The sequence below is a fragment of the Budorcas taxicolor genome, chromosome 19 (genome assembly GCF_023091745.1).
Source record: "Budorcas taxicolor isolate Tak-1 chromosome 19, Takin1.1, whole genome shotgun sequence".
In the NCBI taxonomy this organism is placed as follows: domain Eukaryota; kingdom Metazoa; phylum Chordata; class Mammalia; order Artiodactyla; family Bovidae; genus Budorcas; species Budorcas taxicolor.
In genome coordinates, this window is record NC_068928.1 from 42,675,043 (window position 1) to 42,695,172 (window position 20,130).

At 45.7% G+C, this 20,130-nt stretch overlaps 1 protein-coding gene across 1 annotated transcript; it reads right to left on the bottom strand.

Annotated features, from left to right (window-relative positions):
* Positions 1 to 2,092: 2,092 nt before the first annotated feature.
* On the bottom strand, positions 2,093 to 19,987 carry LOC128065282 (alanyl-tRNA editing protein Aarsd1). The gene is made up of 17 exons (XM_052658438.1): positions 19,622 to 19,987; positions 19,136 to 19,249; positions 18,964 to 19,030; positions 18,762 to 18,860; positions 16,183 to 16,272; positions 15,305 to 15,358; positions 10,658 to 10,789; positions 8,843 to 9,002; positions 7,070 to 7,127; positions 6,519 to 6,675; positions 6,306 to 6,422; positions 5,953 to 6,083; positions 5,559 to 5,625; positions 5,290 to 5,381; positions 4,798 to 4,852; positions 3,608 to 3,702; positions 2,093 to 2,320 (listed from the first exon to the last, which is right to left on the bottom strand). The coding sequence occupies exons 1-17, from the start codon at positions 19,627 to 19,629 to the stop codon at positions 2,185 to 2,187; spliced, it is 1,632 nt and encodes a 543-aa protein (XP_052514398.1). The 5' UTR covers positions 19,630 to 19,987; the 3' UTR covers positions 2,093 to 2,184.
* Between the last annotated feature and the right edge of the window lie 143 nt (positions 19,988 to 20,130).

Genomic DNA, 20,130 nt, shown 5'->3' on the forward strand with positions numbered 1-20,130 from the left:
GGGGTGGCAGAAGGCCAACTGCTCCTACTGTGACAATCAATTCTCGATTTGCAGGTAAAGAGGAACAGAACATTGCTGCTGCTGCTGCTGCTGCTAAGTCGCTTCAGTCGTCCGAATCTGTGCGACCCCATAGACGGCAGCCCACCAGGCTCCACTGTCCCTGGGATTCTCCAGGCAAGAACACTGGAGTGGGTTGCCATTTCCTTCTCCAATGCATGAAAGTGAAAAGTGAAAGTGAAGTCACTCAGTTGTGCCCGACTCTTAGCGACCCCATGGACTGCAGCCTACCAGGCTCCTTCGTCCATGGGATTTTCAGGCAAGAGTACTGCAGTGGGTTGCCATTGCCTTCTCCGGAACAGAACATTAGGTGATCAAAAATGACCTGTTGCTAGATCATCTCTAGGAATCCATACAGTGCTTTTTAAAACATTTCTGGCTATGCTGGATCTTCACTGCTACACTCAGGCTTTCCCTGGCCGCAGTCAGTGGGCTTCTCATTGTATTGGCTTCTCTTATTGCAGAGCATGGGCTCCAGTGCATGGCTGAGAAGTTGTGCTCACAGGCTTAGTTGCTCCTTGGCATGTAGAATCTTCCCGAACCAGGGATCAAACCCATGTGCCCTGCGTTGGCAGGTGTTCTTAACCACAGGACCACCAGGGTAGTCTCACAAAGTGCTTTCTTGAGCATGTACTGCCATGTTACCAGTGAGAAAAGGGAAGGTTGAAAAGGCAAGGTAACTTTCCTAAGTGAGTAAATGACAGAATCAGATTTTTTTTTAGTTGTATTCTTAAATTGTGAACTAACCCCATGGAATAAAACATAAATGCAGGCCACAATGCAAAATTATTTAGCAAAGTGAAGTGTAAATCAGTCAAGTCTGACTCTGCGACTATATTGTCCATGGAATTCTCCAGGCCACAATACTGGACGGGTAGCCTTTCCCGTCTCCAGGGGATATTCCCAACCCAGGGACTGAAGCCAGGTCTCCTGCATTGCAGGCGGAGTCTTTACCAGCTGAGCCACCATTAATAAGCAAAAGCCTATGTAAATGCCACCCAAGTCAAAGAACAGAATGTTGTCAGCATTCGAGAAACCACTCTTCCACCCACCCCCGCCTTGGGTCTCTGCTCTGTCCTGCTTCACTCCCTCCCCAGAGGTAAAAAATGCTGTCCTGACTTTAATCAATTTCTTGCTTTTCGCTATAGTTTAACCACCTGTAGGTGCACAAAGCCAGCATTTCTACTCAGGTCTGTGAAAATCCAAAGTCTATGCTCTTAACCTCAAGATAATACTTCAATAATGATTCTTCAAGTCTTAGAGCCTTAAAGTCTCATTTATCTCATATTAATAATGACCCCAGCTTTCTCTTGGTTAATTTTGCCTGGTATCTCTTTCTATCCTTTTCCTGCCTCAGTAGCAGACTTAGAACATCTTTCTACAAATATTTTTGTGGACTCTTAACCTATTTACAGTCATTGATAGTTTTTAATTCTGAAACAAACGACTAGGAAAAAAGTAAGAGAAAACAAGGAGATGGGAGTCTAAGTCCTAAGCCAAGCCTCCAGCCTGACTCATCTCTCTGTGGGCAGCTGCATTTCTATACAAGGAAAGACTGCAGCTGGATTTAGATAAATTCATACAGTTCATCAACATAACATTCACGGGTAGGGTATGACTAACAGGAGCCGAATAAGAAAGCTGTTTAAGACTCACAGACTTAACAGACTTGTTGCCACGGGGGTGGAGGGAGGTGGAGGATTGGGAGTTTGGGATTAGCAGATGCAAATTATTATATATAGAACGGATAAAGAGCAAGGTCCTACTGTGTAGCATAGAGAGCTATATTCACTGTCCTGTGACAAACCATAATGGAAAAGACTATGAAAAAGAATGTATAGTTTGTATAACTGAATCACTCTGCTATATAGCAGAAATTAACACAACACTGAAAATCAACTATACTTGAATAAAATTTTTTTTAAAAAAAAGGAAGAAAGCTGTTTATTCACAAAGACACTGACTGCATAAGCACACTGGAATACACTGCATAAATTCGTCACTTGTCATATAAATATACATGGTACCACAATCATTTCAAGTCAAACTATTTTATTGTCCAAGAGACTCCTTCTGCGGTCTCAGGAGGCCCGCTATCAACGGGGGACCAGCGAGGCGCCCGAGTCCTCACTCCTCTGCGCTCTGCGTGCTGACGTAGTCCTGGAGAAGCGCCTGCACCTCTGCCCGCCGGCTCATCTTGGTGGCCTTGCCCTGAAAGCGGCCTTTCTTCCCAGCTCCCTTGCCTTCCAGCACCTCAGCCACCCTGGGGAGCAGACAGACAGTCAAGGGCGTCTCTGAGGGAAAAGTCACGGGAAAAACAAGGCCAGCCCTGAAGCTTTCCTCATGGGCTGAGGGGGGAGGGAGAGAAAAAGTAGAAGGCTTCTAGAAATAGTTGTACAGGGGCACAAAGATACATGTACTGTGTTGATTTCAAGAGTGAATAACTACAAACAACAGAAGTGCCTAGAAATGGGCTAAATTATGGCAACCTCCAGGGAGCAGGGCAAGCATAATCAGGGGTAAAGAGCTGTAGACACGAAGGCCTGTGGGAACAGCAGTGAGTGAAGCAACTGGGGCTGAGTAAGAAAGGAGGGCTTGCAGCACTGGCTGAGCCTATGGCGTCTGAAGAGGTGGCCGGCGCTTACATCCTCACAGACGCTACCCTGCAGGCATGTGGACACAGAAATGCAAGAGCATGCCCTTTCCCACCCCCACCATTTTTGAAAAAAGCCAGAACTCTATACATTTTTAAGTAAAAATCTGATTTTAAAAGGTAGCAATTAATTTTGAAAATTTAAAACAGTACACAGGCCAAACCAGTCTATCTGGTAGGCCTCATTTGGCTAACCGTCAGGAGACAGACAGGCCTCATCTGGCCATCTGTCAGGAACCTCTGCTCTAAACACTTCTGTTTTCCTTTAATGTTTTACAATGAACATGTATTTATCAGAGCCAATCAAGGACTTCAAAAACCCTAAATGCCACAAAGAATATGACATACTCCACCTCCATAGCTAATTTAAAATAAGAAAATACAAAAAATAAAAGTCCAACACAATTCTAATTTTTCTATAATAACTACATCAATGCCTTTTTTGATTCAGGGTCAAAATCCTAATTTTTTCCCCCAAGTTTGTCTGTGCCTCTATTTTGTGGATGCCTTAAGCACCTATTTCATCTGCCTAGGGAGAATCCAAAACCTATATTCACGCATCACTTACGAATCTCAACTTCTAAAAGAAAAAACACCACGTACATTAGATTTGGAGACAAAAAGTCCTGGGCTTGAGTCTCAGTTCTCTCACTTTAACAGTGAGATCTGAGGCACAGGACGTGCTGTCCCTCATATAGAAAAGTGGTGATGAAATGATGGAAAAGTGGTGATGGGAATGATGGTGGTGATCATTGTTTCTGCTCAGCCAACCTCACACAGCTGTGATGGGATCAACGTGATGCAGATGCAGTGGCCCCTTGCATTCACCAAGGGCTATGTTAGCAGGTTAGGCTTACAGGCTCTCCCACCCGCACACAGCTGTCCACAGAAAATTACCTGGGCCCCAGGGTCTCCACGGCCTCAGCTGGTCCTGCCAGTAAGAAGAGTCCAGCACCTTTCTCATCGCCTACAGTTAAGAAGAGGAGGGTCTCCTAGGACGGAAGACAAGAAGATCAGCCCTGATACTTAACGATATGCAGCCAAACCCCTCTAAACTCTTTTCAGCCTTAAGAACACATTTTTATCATACTGCTATATATTGCTATATATATTGCTATATTGCTATATATCAACACACTGTACATCTTAGACAATGTGATATGTCGATTGTACTTTAAAGAAAAACAGCTTTTCCCCCTAAACCACAAGTGATGTTCCTGATGAATGATAAGACAGCCCCTTCATTCTGGGGGCCATAAGGGACAAGAAACTTTGACAGTGGCTTTAGGAACTCAGGTTGAACATTAAGTAGGGGGCAGAAGGCTGCTGACCATGATTAAGAATAAAATGCCTTTCATAATCTGACTCCTGCCAACCTCTGGAGCCTGGCCACCCCACTGCCCTCCTGCACTGTGCCTGCCACTGCCTAAACCTCCGTGTTTCCCTCAGCCTGGCCGCCCTGGCTCCTGGGTCTGCCAACTCCTAAGCAGTCTTCTAGGCCCCTGCCCTGAAGCCTCCTGAGCCTGACAGAGAATGCACTCCTCTCACTCTAGCATCAACCACCCTAAATTACAAACATCAGCATACATAGCTATCTTCCCAAATAAAAGTGAGCTCCTTGAGAATATGTACTCTCTACACAGAATTACGAAGAGAGATGTACACACTGCTTGGCCAAGAGTGAATATTTCAAAGAGTATTTTTGGAGTAAAGGCAAAAGACAGACCTGGACAGTCAGGACCAGGAGGAACGCCTGCCTGAGGCAAAGGTAAACAGAAGGGATGGCCTTCTAGGGACCAAGCCAAGCCCCATATTTCTGAAATAAGGCCCTTGGCACACATAAATATGGGTGGTAGGGAGGAATTACAGTTCTGATAAAAGGAGCTCCAAAGCTGGTAAATGTCACAGTCCCAGAAAGGTCAATACCACTGACCAAGTCTGACACGTAAAACAGAGCCCGGCTCATGGTTAGTGTTGAGAAAATGTCACTGAATGAATTTCTGTTTCCTATTTTTCACATGTTCATGAGGAAGACACCTTGTAAGGTCTCCAACTAGGGTGGACAGAGAACCTCACGCTCCTCTTACCTCTGACCCAATCTCATTGGCGATGATATTCATGAACTCAGAATCGCCGTCCTTCCTAAAACAAAGGACAAAGATGTGAGACCCAGGCTGCAAATGGGGCTGGGAAACGGCAGGAAGCCCAGCTCCTCCTACTGGCCTCCCCGCTGCCTTTCCTGCAAAGTGCCAAAGAAAGAGGGCAAATGGAGGGCCAGCCCGACGTCCTTCTCAGCCTGAGCACGTTACAATAAGCTTTGCTTTATGTTGTTTCTACTTCCCTTAAACAGGATTCTCCCGGGTAAGCAGAGAATTGTTAGATGGTAAAGGATCTGAGGCAAAGTACTAAGAAAGTTACAGTGAAGATGTTTGTATCAAACCCAGGAAACCTGGAAGGTAAAACATTACTCAGGGTCTTCTCAGTCTTGAGAATACCAGAGGGGTGACCGGCCTCCCACTCCTGCACTCTGTGCAGGGAAGAGGCTGAGCCCAAAGCCCAGCACCCCCTGCCTGTCTCACCTGTGTAATGTGATCACACCTCCCCAGTCTGGGCTGCTCCTAAGGCTGTGGGCAATGTGCACAGCCAGGTCTCTGAGCAGATTCAGGTTGTTCTGAAATGGATGCTGTCAGTCAGTCATCCGGCAGGGAAAGGGTAACCAGAGGGAGCACTGTCTTCTCCCCTGGCCCCTCACTGCTGACACACTGCTCATCTGGTCAGGTGAGGGGCTGAGTCTGGGAGCCTGTTCAGGCAGAGCCCACGCCCTTTCCACCCTCCATGGATAAATCACCTTCTGTAGGAGTTTGCTGGAGTTCTGCAGCTTCTTCACTGCTTCCACGTGGTCCTCTGCTCCACACCTGCAAGAGAAAGGTTCGTGGAGGCCTCCTCAGTTTCCCAACTGCTTCTGGTGTTGGGCATAAATCAACAATGCCCCTCTTGATGGTGTGTCTCCCTCCAGATGGGACCCGGGGACATTTCGAGGGGGCCTCAGGAGGTTGCGGGGAGAGGATATAAAGGAAGAAACCACTCTGTGTGCATCTGGCTAACTACCCAAAGCACTGCAGCATTTATGACTGCATCTCACCTCCCAGATATAAGAGTATTCTGTCTCCCGTGCAGGTGGGCAGGCTACACTCTGGCTGCCCAGGAGCTAAGAGTCGAGCCTGGGAAAGGGGCGTACGTACTTCAGCAGAGCTGTGAGCGCCTTCTCAATGCCATGACTCCTCTCCATCCACTTCAGCACCCGGTTCCCAGCCAGGAAGATCAGATTGGTTTTGTTCTTTTTCCCCTTCTCAGTGCCCAGAATTTTAATGACCTACATGAGACAAGAACGTAACATACACAGATATACATGGATAAGCCATAGCGGTGCTGGAGGGTAAAAGAGACCAAGATCTCTCCAAACAGCTCAGGAGCAATAATGGAGTGACTTCACTCAGGACCCCTCGGGTGTCCCCTCCATCACTCCCAGCCCTGCTGTGATCCCCTACCCCTGACACCCTCTCTCCCATCCATTCAAGAGCCCTTTCTCACCTACCTGAAGGTCACTGAGATTGCTCACATGGGTCCCGCAACACATATTGGAATCAATGTTCTGGATGGTAACAACTCGAATAGGCCCAGCGTGATCATCCGGCAAACCCCGGCCCCTCACCTGGAACGTGAGGAGAGGAGGAGGGCTGTCTGAATTTTGATGAGGAGCCCTCGGGTGGGCACTCTCCAGAAGCCACCCCGCTGGCTCCCCCCTCACCTGCTCCACCTCTGGATCATCCAGGCTCAGTTCTCGCACATTCACTGGCAGCCGATCTCGGATTTTTTCATTGACACTCCGCTCGATGGCAGCTACTTGCTCTGCAGTCACAGAGGGGCTGTCCAGCTCAATGACACTCCGGAGTCGCCCCAACTCCCTGCCAGAAGTAGAGTGGTCACAGGATGCTGATGGGGACGATGAACAGTATAAGGAAGATTATCATTTACAGAGCATGTTCATATAAATGCTGTTATTGAATCCTCACAAAAATGTCACAAGGCAGGGACTCTCTCTTCCATTTTACAGGTGAGGGGGTTAATACTAAGGAACATGATCAAGGTCATACAGCTGGGATTCACCCTCTAGGTCACTGGGCTCCAAATTCTATGTTCACTCCTAAGCAAAGGCAGATGTTTCTCAGGGGGGAACACAAAGTCATCCACCACCCCATCTTCACGGGGACCAGGTGAGCAGGGCAGATTTTATCTTCCTGCCCCTAACCCATGAGGAGCTGGCAGTCAGGGACCCAGGCTGGGCAGTCCCCTGCTCACCATGATGTTGTCTTCAGCCCAAAAAGATCATCAGCAACTGCGGTGATGAGATGCTGCCCTGAAGAGAGAGAGGAGACAGGAGAAGAGTAAAGAGCCCAGGCAGTCACACAATCCCCATGTCAATGTCATCCCAGAAATTCTGCTGAAGACCTGCTGGACATTGGGTAATACTCTTGAGAGATACTTTATTGAAAATCCTCAGAATTCTGCAAGCTTTATGACGCCATTTCGTGAATGAGGAAATCGAGGCCTAGATAGATCAAATAAATGACTTGCCAAAGCAAGGTACTTCATCAGAGGCAGGATTTGAACTCAGGTTCTCATTGAGCCACATCCATTCATTTGACAAAAAGAAAATTTTTTAGGCATTTTTTTGGTTTTGTTTTGAATTTTTGTTTTTTCCTGGCTTCACCGCACAACTTACAAGACCTCTCAGTTCTCCAACCAGGAACTGAACCTGGGTCACAGCCGTAAACCTGGAACCCTTGCCAGTAGGCCACCAGGCAACTCCCCATTTGACAGAAATTTATCAAGTGCCTACACATAAAGGAACAGGGCTTGATACTAGAGATACGGTGTTATCCCTGATCGATGACAGTGAGGAGGAGGAAAAAACACAAGAGGAAAAGAAGGGCCAACTGTGAAAGCAAAAGGAACAAGACAGCCAAAGGCCTTGAAGGAGGAAACAAGCAGGGTATACTGAAGAAACCAAGAGAAGGCCAGAATGCAGAGAGCAGGAAGCAGGGATACTGGATGAGGCTGGAGTAGGTAAGCACCAGCCCAGGCTGCTCTTACAGCCCATGACGAGATGTTTGGCTTTAGCATGAGATACAGGCAGCCTTTGAAAAGCTTGAAAGCTGAAAGCGGCTTGATCGGATTTTCAGTTTTAAATTATTCTGGCTGCTCTATGGAGAATGGGCTGCAAAGTAGCAAGACTGAATGTAGGGAGAGTAGCCAAAAGGCTATTACAGAGGGCAGGGGAGAGATGGCGAGAGGTGGGACAAGGACAACGGCGTTAACGGTGGAAGTGGGCAGAGGAGTATTGAGAAAGTAAACTGACAGGACGCAGACTGACTGGCTATCCCTAAAGAGGGGTCTGAACAGACTCTGAGGATTCAAGCAACTGGGTAGATGCTGATGCCATGCACTAAACATAGAGAAGGCAAACGAAAAACTAGATCTGGGGGAAGGGGTGGCTTTTTAATTCCATTTTGGACATTTTGAGTATAAGAAGGCTATGAGACATATCCAGATGAAGATATCCAGTGGGAGTAAGTAACTTAAATCCAGCAGTTATTCTAATACTTTAACTGGTCATTTTGGAGGTTTCTTTTTTTTGGCTGTGCTTGGTTTTTGTCGCTCTGCGTGTGCTTTCTCTAGTTGTCATGAGCAGGGGCTACTTCCCTGTTGTGGTGCCCAGGTTTATTCACTGCGTCAGCTTCTCCTGTCGCAAAGCATAGGATCTAAAGTATGTGAGCTTCAGCAGTTGCAGCACATGGGCTCAGTAGCTGTGGCGCATGTGGAATCTTCCTGGACCAGGGATTGAACCTATTTCCCCCGCATTGGCAGGCACTCTTAACTACTAAACCACGAGAGAAGTCCTGCTCATTTTGTGTTTATAACGTTTATCACATCTTGCCAGAATCCTGATTCTGAATATGTCTCTCTCTTCTAAAAGGTTAACTCCTGGAGAACCCACACCATATCTCAATCATCTTGACATTCCCAAACAGCAACTGCCCCTGCTAGAGGTGTCCCATCCCACCCATCTACCTGAATGCTGCTGCATGTGGTCAAACCTCCGTTCCCAGTCCACCCGGACTTGAACCTCAGTCCCAGGGGTCAGGGGCGTCTGGGTGAAATGATCAGCCTGGGTGCCCCGGCGAGTCACTCTCAGCACAGAGATGTCATTGATTGTACCACGGTCATCAGGCTGCGTAAAGAAGTAAAGATAATCAGTGGTGGCAGGTAGGGCTTACCTAACTCCTGGAATCAAAGACTCTCCAGGGCAAGTATGTGAGAAACACACCCAAAATTTGAGATTCCCTAAGGGAGAAAGGCAACGCCAAGTGAGGTGGTCCATTTTGTTCCAGGAGGGGACTGTCTCTGTCCTCTTCACTCTGAACACCTGTATATTTTGGTCTTCAGAACAGAATAACAGAGTTAAACATTGTAACTATACCAAGGAAACTTTTAGTAAAACCCAAAGAACTTAATCCTCACTCTCATTACTTGGTTTAGATTCTTCTCTTTCAACAGTTTCTAAAATGATCAGAATTTTTCTATCTCCTTCCATTCTATCTTCTTCACTGCTACTAGGATTAAATTATAAAAATATGAAGTATTACAAAATACAACTGCTTACAAGACACTGTGCCTGCCCAAGAATACAATGTAAATAAGGCATGGTCCCTCATGCAAATGAAGAGTCTGGAAAAGATACAGACATGCTAACAGACAATTGCAAAATGACCTACAGCCTGCTATAGTTCAAAAAAGTACACTGCTCTAGAGAAGTTCAAAGGAAAGGGACCTAACAATCTTGGGAAATCAGGGAAGACTTCCTGGAAGAGGTGGTATATAAAATGAGACTCACTATGGATACCGGATATCACAGGTTTTCCTTCAGCAGATCAGAAAACCTCTGTGCTGGGCAGTTTACTGAGTACGTTCTCTCACATAATTTCTTTGCCTAATAACTTTTATAGCTCACCACAGCTTCCTGAATGAAGTCCACACACCTTAACACATTCTTCAAGGCCCTCTGAAATGGCCCCCACTTAGCTTTCCAAAGCTATCTCTAGCCTGTCATCAACACGTACCATAAGCTCCAACTATATGGGACTATTTGAAATTAACCAGACTTGTCAGATTCTTTCAGGCTTCCCTGCCTTCGACTGTGCTACTCTCTCTGCTGGGAAAGCCTCTCTCACAATGCCCACCTTTGAGTGAGTATCCTCCTTTCTCAAGTTCTCACTGGATCTTGTCCCTACCCCATCACAGTACTGGTAAGTCTGCCCTCTCTTGTGCTGCTTCAGAGGAAACTTTTTCCTCTGTGCTAAACATGCTAATGGAATTCTGACCTCAGGTCCTTTGCACTTATTCTCCCTCCCTGGAAATACTTCCCCTCCCCCACCTGCACCACCAGATGACAGGAACGGCTTACCCCCCACTTCCCTTAGTTCTTGACTAAACTAACTTGTCCTCTACCCAGGAGATCATCCCATCACTCTCTTTCCCTCAAACTTTAGTTTTCTTCATAGAACTTATCCGAGCTGGTATACTATTTATCTAGTAACCATTTTGTCTGTTTCCTCCAACAAATACACTATGTAGGCAGAAACACTTTCTCGTTCAACCTTTATCCTCAGAGTCTGGAACAATACCAAAGAGGATATTTTAAGGCTGGATAAGTATCCGTTGATAAGTATCTGTTGAGTGAACAAATGAGCTGAATTGAGCTAATTTCCAACTGTATTCATTACAGCTGAGACTGAGAGACAAAAGACACTTCTCACTTGGTGAGAAAGGAATTGAGGGCTTCCTGGGAAGGGAAGGGAGGGGAGGGGAGCGAGATGGGCCTGGTACCTGTCCCCCGCCCTCGGGGAAAAGCAGCGTGTCTTCCAGTACCACTTGGAAACCGCTCAGCACTTCCTTCTTGCCGTTGCTTCCTTCGGTGTGCAGCTCCGCGGGACGGCAGGAGACCACGGTGGTGGTGAACTGGGTGGAGAGGGATGCGAAAGTAAGCCGCGACCCCAACCCTCAGCGCACCGGACTGAATCCAGCTCGGCGCCCCCTCGCCCCGCACCGCCGCACCCTCTCGGAGCAACAGGTTTCCCGCCCCGCTGGCCGCACCTCTCTGGCGTAGCTGTCCCGCTGACACCGAAACGCCATCGCTGCTGTCTCCCGGGACGTGGGGATGCGCGCTCACCGAAACGCCCGGCGGCGGACGGAGAGCAAAGTGGGACAATCTTCACGCCGGACGCGTCTCTGCGCAGGCGCAGCAGGGCAAAGAACGGGATGCGGTTTGGACAAATTTATATAAAACGCGACTTGCAGGCGCTCGGAATTGTTTAACGACTGTTTGTGAAAAGGACCAGAAAAAAAAAAAACAAGACAAAACTGCGGTCTGAACTTGTCGAAGCACTTCGTTTGGCCCCTTTGGAGGGACATAATTCGGACCCGCAGAAGGCCGGTCGTTAGAAACGTGGATGGTACTGGTTTGAGAATACACACAGCAGCGCCGCCCAATGGAATTATAATACAAGCCACATATATTCATAATATTTTTATTTAAATGATCATATCTAAATTTTTTCATCATGTAATGAGTATTTTAAAATAAGAGTTTCTCCCCCACCCCGTACAAAATTTTCGAAACCTGATGTGTATTTTACACTTACAGCACTTCTCAGTTGGGGCTATCAATATTTCAAGTACTCAGTAACCATGTGTGACCATTGCTACCTAATTGGACAGTGCAGATAAAGAGATTAAAAGAAGTTAAACTGCAATCAGTGTCTTAAAACGTTAAACGAGTTAAAAGTTTAGATTAACTTTCTTTCTGCTGTTTTGCTGCTAAGTGCTCAGTCGTGTCGGACTCTAGGACCCCATGGATTGTGGCCCACCAGGCTCCTCTGTCCATGGGATTTTTCCAGGCAGGAATACTGGAATGGATTGCCATTTCCTCCTCCAGGTTCTGTTCTTTTAAATTAACTAATAAAAAGCTTGAAGTCTCCAGATGCTTCAGAATTTAGGATTTTCCTGATTTTAGGCAGTAATGCAGACCATACCTATATGTTACCTAATGTATTCCATTTGGAATTCTGGAGCAACCCCTTGTGATCAAATGTATGAATATTTATACTGAGAAATAAATGCACTAAACCGAATAAACAAAGACTATAAATAGCCTAACATCATTTTAGGTCATGTTTTGATGCCAGATGAGTTTTGTTGTTAATTTTTTAAACTCATATTTTAGAACTTTTCAGTTTTCAGAATTGTAGGCGAAGAGAGATATGCTATACAAGTTCAGGTCCCAGCTTTGCCACTTACTGTAACCTGTTTGAGCACTATTAAGAAAAGACAATTATTTTATACGGTTGATATGAAGTTCAAATAAGATATAAAGTTTACTTAGATAATATATAAATACTGTGCTTAGTCACTCAGTTGTGTCTAACTCTTGCAACCCCATGGACTGTAGCCTGCTAGGCTCCTCTGTCCATGGGATTTCCGAGGCAAGAATACTGGAGTGGGTTGCCATCTCCTTCTCTAGTGGATCTTCCCAACCCAGGAATCGAAGCCAGGTCTCGTGAATTGCAGGCAAATTCTTTACTGAGGGAGGTTCTAAAAAGAAACATTAGTCACTAATGAACAATAAGCGATCTCATAATTTAAAGCAAATGAAACCAATGAGTTCCCTGGTGGTCCGGTGGTTAGGATCCTGCACTTTCATTGCTGAAGGCCTGGGTTCAATCCCTGGTTCGGGTACTAAGATCCTGCAAGCCTTGCAGGACCACTGGAAATAAATAAATCAAGCAAATCAAGCCAAGTATAATTTTATCTTGGCAAATACCTAAAAGGGTTTGGAGAATGGAGCACTCTTGGTGGTGGAAGTGAAAATCAGTATTTCATCTAAGAACAACTTAGCAACAGCTTTCAAAATGTTTACATGTATCTGCTCTTTGACCTAACAATTTCACTTCTAGACTTTACACTATATGTACTCCTTGGCAGTCCTGTGGTTAGAACTCAGTGGTTCCACTGCCAGGGCCCAGGTTCAATCCCTGGTGGGAGAACCAGGGTCCCACCTGGTTCTGGCAGGGGGTAGAGGTGAGGGGTGGTGTGGATTTACCCTACATGTTCTTGCTAAACATGTAAAGATGTACTTTTTAATGCAAGGAAATTTCAATTTTCACCTTCGTGCAAACTGAAGAAGACCAAATTGATAAGGAACCAGTTAAATTATGGAAAATATGTTCAACTGAATAACATAGAGCCATAAAGAAGAGTCAGATCTATGTACACTGACTTGGGAAGAACTCCAATATATATTAAGTGAAAAAAAGCAGGGTGCAAGATATATATAATAGTGTGAGCCCCACTACACATGGACACACTGCATCTGCCCATGCATGTGTTAGATTTTAATATATATTGTACTGTATATACACAATACAGGATACTGTTTATGTTCCAGACATGTTATATATTGTTTTATATATAATTATATAAATTATAGGTATTATATAATTTATATTATATATAGATATATGTTTATTGAAGAAACTATTAACAATGGTTACAGCTATTAAGAGAATACAAATCCTACTTTACATTGTACACCTTTCTATACATTTAATTTTTTAAACTGAGTCCATGAATTACTGATATAAATTTTGGTTTCTTTAAACAAATCTCAGTACTTTACCCTGAGTTCAAGGGCAAGGTCTGGGTATTGAATTTTGTTTAAGTCATAGTTTAAGTACACATTAGGTAATCAAAAAATGTTTATGGATGAATGGGGTAGCTGATGAATGGAGGAGTAAAGAGACATAGGCATTAACTAATGTAACAATTAGCTTTAAAAGTATAAAGATATTTCTGGAGTATGCAGGAAGCTGAAGTGGGTTTCTGGCTGATGCTAGAGATGGCAGTGTTAGCCATACCATGAAAGACTGGATCCTGCTCTGAAGATCAGAGCATAGGTCTGGGCATGGAAAAGTTCCTCAGCTTGGTTACAAGTCTGCTCCCAACATCTTTGTTCTTCCAATCTCGACAGTAAGGGCCAGGACATCTGACACCCACCTCTCCACTGGAAAGGAGCTATAGAGGGGGAAGAGGCTTGCCTCCAGGAGGAAGAAGTACCAGAAGGAAAGAGACAGAGAACAGTTCCTAGAGATTTATTATAATCTATATGTTGTTTCTGTGGGTTTTACTTTAAGACATACACACACACAGGCTCAAATACTCAAGAAAGCCTTGATGAGTACAAATACAAAGATTATGGCCAATCCGTAGGAAGTCAAAGGCCCCATCTGTCTGCTCCTCTCCTATCCTGCCATCTGATACAGCAGCCATAGCAAGTGCCTAAGAAAAAAAATTAAAACATGAAGGAGGGAATTCCCTGGCAGTCCAGTGATTAAGACTCTGCACTTCCAATGCAGGGGGTGCAGGTTCAATTTCTGGTCAAGGAACTAGGACCCTACATGCTGCATAGCACGGCAAATAATAATAATAAATAAAATGAAAGCAATGGAAGAAATTTAAAAAAAAAAATGACGGAAGACCCTTAATAAAAAGCTTCTAGGAAAGTTCAGAGATCTCAGAGGACGCTGGTACACCATCAAGCAGCTGACAGAGATGCAAGTCCTGGCTTGTTAGAGTGACTAGACGATAGCCACAGCTTCCTCTTCAGCTCTGCTGTCACAGAAAGTTAATTACTTGTTGCATCGGCACTGTCAGAATCATCCTAGAGAAAAAAGAAGACAGAAACACCTGTAGAGTCTGCAGTGGACATCTGTGTTCACGAAAGCTGCTCACTCCCTCTGCTGCTGCTGCTCCTCCTGCTGCTGCTGGTACTAAGCCCACTAGGCTCCTCTGTCCCTGGGATTCTCCAGGCAAGAACACAGGAGTGGGTTGCCATTTCCTTCTCCAATGCATGAAAGTGAAAAGTGAAAGTGAAGTCGCTCAGTTGTGCCCGACTCTTAGAGACCCCATGGACTGCATGCAGCCTACCAGGCTCCTCCGTCCATGATATTTTTCAGGCAAGAGTACTGGAGTGGGGTGCCATTGCCTTCTCCGTCACTCCCTGTAACTCCCTCCAAAGTTTTCTTTGGTGATTTTCTAAATCACACAACTTCTAGGGAGCCTAACACAGAAGGATTTAAATTTTGGATGATAAAATAAGCCACTGGTACTCTAAGCAGCATTGTGCCATGAATCATTTAATATGAGAATTTCAACAGCTGGTCCTTACAGCTGTAAAGATAATAAACAGGGCCAGGCCTGCTCTAAAATGGAGAAGCAGAAGGGAAGAGATGGAAAGGAGGAAGGGCTTTCTGGGGTTTTCTAAAGCATTAAAGAAGGACATTTGACCTCCTGTGTCAAATTCAGATTTGGCTAACGTGCACTGAGAATTATGATATGCTAGAGACTGGGACCTTTCTAGTATCTTTATTTTTAAGGACAGAAAGGAAAGTGAAGGGTTAAGGAACAGGCTTTACTTACATCCAGATCATCCATTGCAGGGGGTGGTCCCTTGGTGCTGACCTTTTTCAAAAGCTGGTAGGAAGAGAAGAGGAGTCACAGGAGATAAAAGGAGTGAAGGAAGAGCAACCTGCATATCAATGAACCACCAGAAAATGGCCCCAGGCAAACAGTTGCCCCAGTTTTAAAGCCCCTATAACACTGGAATAACTGGAGAAAAGTACATTGATCCCCTTTTTAAAAGGAAATTTAAACACACACACATACACACCCTAACAAATCTGGGTTAGTGTCTATTAGTGCTTTTGCAACTTGAATAAATAGTAGCTGAAATTCTGAAACCAAATATCTTATGTAATGTGCAATTTATTGGGAAACAGTGATTTATATTGTGATGTGAATTTGTAGACTGCATAGTTTGAGTTTCCCCTGAAGCTGTGTGGGTCATGAAAAATACACACACATATGTAAAGAAAACAGAAGAGAGAACAAGAATTACAGAAAAGTAGGAAAAGGTTTTGCCAAACTTCTTCAGAATACAGGCTCTACTCTAAACAGTGAATAAATCTGTTTATAGTTTCACGGACAGAATATTCATTTCTTGCATCCCTACTAAACAATGCGCAAAACATATAAAGACTACCACACCAATAAGCAGCCTGCCGGGAAGCTCACATACTTCTGCCTAGCCTGATGACCCTGGAGGAGGGCATGGCAACCCACTCCAGTATTCTTGGAAAATCCCCATGGAGAGAGGAGCCTGGCAGGTTACAGTCTATGGGGTTGCAGAGTCAGACACGACTGAGTAACTAAGCAGAGCACAGCACAGTTAATGACAATCCTTGAGTGTGTGCGGAGGGGCACCAAAAATGATTGAGATGGGCAGAAAATGGAATTACCTCTGCATAATGCTCCACCTGAGCCAGCTCCACTTCTTCATCCCCTTCCCAGTCTCTCCAGTTATCAAAGTCCACAGACAACCACACGGGCTGCAGGAGAAAAGCACACAGAGTCCCAGGTCAGGAAGGCAGCAGCAGAGGTGCATAGGTGAGTGTGGACATGTGTGGGAGCATGTTTGGGGGAAAGAGAGTCATTGGGGGTATCATCTTTCCCCTTTGACTAACCCCTCCTCTGGGCTGCCATGTCAGCAGCAGCAGCAACAGCAAAGGTTGACCAAGAAGTTACTAAGTGCCAAGCACGATGCCAGGCACTGTAGAGGATGGAAAAGCATAAACTCTGCCCTCCAGGAGCAGACTGACTAGAGAGATAACACATCTAGAAAGATAACTGTATCATAAAGCATCCTAGGGGTCAACAAAGCTGCATTCCCTGGAATCAGAGACAACTCTTGGAGGCTGATACTCTAGGTTCCCATGCTTAGACAGGGAAAGAAGTTGTTCACTCATTCACTGAACAGGTGTTTACTGAACACATACTATGTGATTCTGAGGTTGGCACTAGGATTATTAAAACATTTAATACTGAGTCCCAGCCATCAAGAAGCCAAGTAAGGGGACTTCTCTGGTAGTCCAGTGGTTAAGAATCTACCTTGCGATGCAAGGGATGCAGATTTGATCTCTGATTGAGGAAGTGAGATCCCACATGCCATGGAGAAACTAAGCCCACCAGCTACAACTACCGAAGCCTGCATGCTCTGCAGCCCACACACCTCAACTAGAGTGTCCAGGCACCACAACAGAAGATCCTGAATGATGCCACAATGAAGATCCCACATGCCACAACTAGATCCAGCACAGCCAAATAAATAATAAAAATAAATTTATAAAAAGAAGTAGGGAAGGGAAATGTAAATAAATTATAATACAGTGTGGAAAGTGTGACAGTGGCTTAGGGGGTAGTATGGGAAACCAGGCTTCTTGGGGTTTCAGGGCTCTGCCTTGAAGGATGAGCAGAGGTTAGGTGGGCAAAGGTAGTGATAATGGAGAGTTTCTAGGAACAAGGCACAGTAAGAGGTAAACAATAGCCTGGTGCATGAAAAAGAGTTGCAAACAGTTTGCTGTGGCTGAAATGTGAAGTCCAAGGCAGAGAGTAAAGTGGTGTGAGGCTGCAGAAGGCAGGAATAGCAAAATCACAAGCTTATATACCACACTGCACCGTGGTGCTGAGACTTCAACCCAAACGGCAGAAGCTACACATTCAAATGCCTGAGCATGTCAGAGAGACAATGAAAAGAAGTGAAGTGAAGTGGAGCACATGCCCTATTTAAAGCTCAAACTCCAGGCATTTGAGAATTTAGACCAATGTGGTCAGAGTCTTCAGTTTCTAAGAGAAGTTGAGAATCTGGATTTTTAGGTGAAATCTCTCTTTTTTTCTTAATCTCTCCTTAAAAAAAAAATCCAGGTCTTTTATTTTCTTTACACCTTACTTGATGGATTGCAACAGTTCAGGCTCCCTTTCACTGGTTCTAATGAAGTGTCCTTCTCTAGGCAGGGCAGGCGGGTGCTTCAGCTGAATTCAAGGACGTTTCTCTTTGGCTTCCTTCCATATTTCTTCACACGTTTCAGGAAGCTACCTCAGCTCTTAGAATGCTTAATATGCTTTTGGCAAGAATCCTGCCCTTAACTTGTTTGTTGACAAAGATGCCAACAGTATGCTGGGTAACACTGTAGACTCTTCCAGTGTTGCTATGTTCCAATTGTAACATTTGTGGGGTATTCATTTTTGAACAGTGCCCCTTCCCTTTAGATCTACAACATCACCTTCCTTGTAGATTCACATGTATGTGGCCAAAGGAACAACTCCATGTTTCTAAAAGGCCTAGAGAACATGTAGCGGGTGCCCCTCCTCTTTCCCTGTTGGTCATTTTGGTGAATTACTGGAAGATGGTGGTTCTGGCCAAGAGGTGAAATCTTCACAGTTTTAAATGTAAGTAACCCTTCAAAATAATTTTCAACACTGAGAAGACTGCTAAAAGTGAAATCTGAGAGCCAGATCCAGCTAGCAGGCAGCCAATTTTCAACTTTTAGGGGAAAAGAAGCCACTGGAGGGTTTTAAGAGGAAGAGTGACAGGGTCAAATGTGTGTTTTGGACAGACCATGTTGAATGCAGAAGGGCTGAAAATATGCAATAAACCTCACCCAGAAATGGATAGGGCCTGAATTAGGAAGACATGAAATCATGGATTCAAGACTATTTAGGAGAGGACTTCCCTGGGGATCTAGTGGTTAATGGGTTCCATCCTTGGTTGTGGAACTAAGATCACACATGCTTCAGAGCAACTATGCCCTTGCACAACTAGAGTTCATGCACCCCAATGAAAGATCCTGCCTGCAGCAAGTAAGACCTGAGGCAGACAAATAATTTTTTTAATGCATTATTTAGGAGGTCAAATAGGCAAGACCTGGTGAGTAACAGAATGTTTGTGGGAAAGGAGCCAAGGCTGATTCCCAGACCTAACTTGGGTACCTGGGTACACAGAGCACATAGGAGAAAAAGCAGCCACTTCCCACACACCCACCTTGATATCCTCCTTGGTGAGCCTGGGCCAGGCCACCTTCTCCTTCCATTTCCTCACAAAGCAAGTAATGGAGCGGCCAGAGCGCTTATCCCGGGAGTCCTGCCAGATAGAGCTTCACTTTTAGGGTCCGTGGTTTAGAATGAATCTCCAGTTTCCCAAACAGCTTTCCCATCCAGTCCTTACTGTTCCACCCCACCCTTACCTTGCAGTTCACCTTGGCATAGAACTCAATCTCATTGTAAAACTCCACTCCATCAAGATTCTTGCAGCTGAGGAGACAATACTGCTAAAGAGATGAGGAAGGCTGAGAGTGGGGGGCAGCAGAGAAAGGAAAGAGTCCCAGGAAGTGGGAGGGGGAGGGGGTCGGGGGTTACCTGAACACAATGCGGTGGTCTTCGATGAGCACGTGGACATCCGTGCTGTCCTCAACACAAAACTCCATGAACACATACTTGGGCCTGTCGTACCACAGGGTCCGGGCATGCTGCCTGAAGAGGAGTTGAGGTGGGGCTTCATAGCCGTGTGAGAGGGAAGGCAGGGCATTTGGGGAAGGTGGAGGGAAAACACAGTGACGTTTTATGCTACAGCACGGTCAAAGCGGGTCAAATAAGACTGAAGGGAGTGGAAGCGGGGCTGACAGGATTGGGGTGTGCGGTGAGAGGGAACCTGAGAAGAAGCGGAAAAGTGAGAGAGTAGAGAGGTAAGGGAGACATGGAGAATATTCAGGTCACATTTCTCTTCACCACCCCAAGGGTACAGACCCGGAGTCCAGGGCTCCCTTGGGACCTCACAGAACCTGGAGCGCCCAGAAAACATAGAGAAGCGACTCTCTAGTGAAAGAGGCGGCCAGAAGCACTTACCGTGCCATGGCTGCTCCCGCTGCCCTGCGGCGTTTGGAGTCCGAGGCAGGGGCTGCTATCTTTAGATCCTAGAGACGCCCCCAGCAGCTGCCTCTCCTTATATGGTCGGGGAAAGGGTTTAGAGGAACGGGAAACGTTGCCTAAGCCAAGGGATTCGCATTCTAAAGGGTCTCTGGGAGAGCACAGTCCCTGCAGACCTTCACATCTCGGGGTCTCCAGAAATATACACGTTAGAACAGACGACCTGCCAGCCGGAACCAGAGGAAGGGCTAGAGGTCGATACACACGGATGGACTTGTCCTGGCTTCATTCACCTGTTTCTCCAATGCTCAGTATACTCAGTGCCCGTCGCAAACCAGGCTCTCAATTTAAAAAACCATTGGCCAGAATTAAACACCGAAGGAAGTCGGGCCCCAGGTGACGTCTCAACTCGGTGACGTATGAGCCCCGCCCACCCGCTACCAGGGTTTCCCAGCTGGCGCGCCGTTGCCATGGCAGCAGGGGGGGCG

Bases quoted from the DNA above. Each gene is read 5' to 3' on its own strand.
- LOC128065282 (XM_052658438.1), bottom strand. The intron at 15,359-16,182 runs GTAATTCCATTT...TCTTCCTACCAG, and splicing joins AGGTGGAGCATTATGCAGAG to CTTTTGAAAAAGGTCAGCAC. The intron at 6,676-7,069 runs GTGAGCAGGGGA...TACTTCTGGCAG, and splicing joins GGGCTGAAGACAACATCATG to GGAGTTGGGGCGACTCCGGA.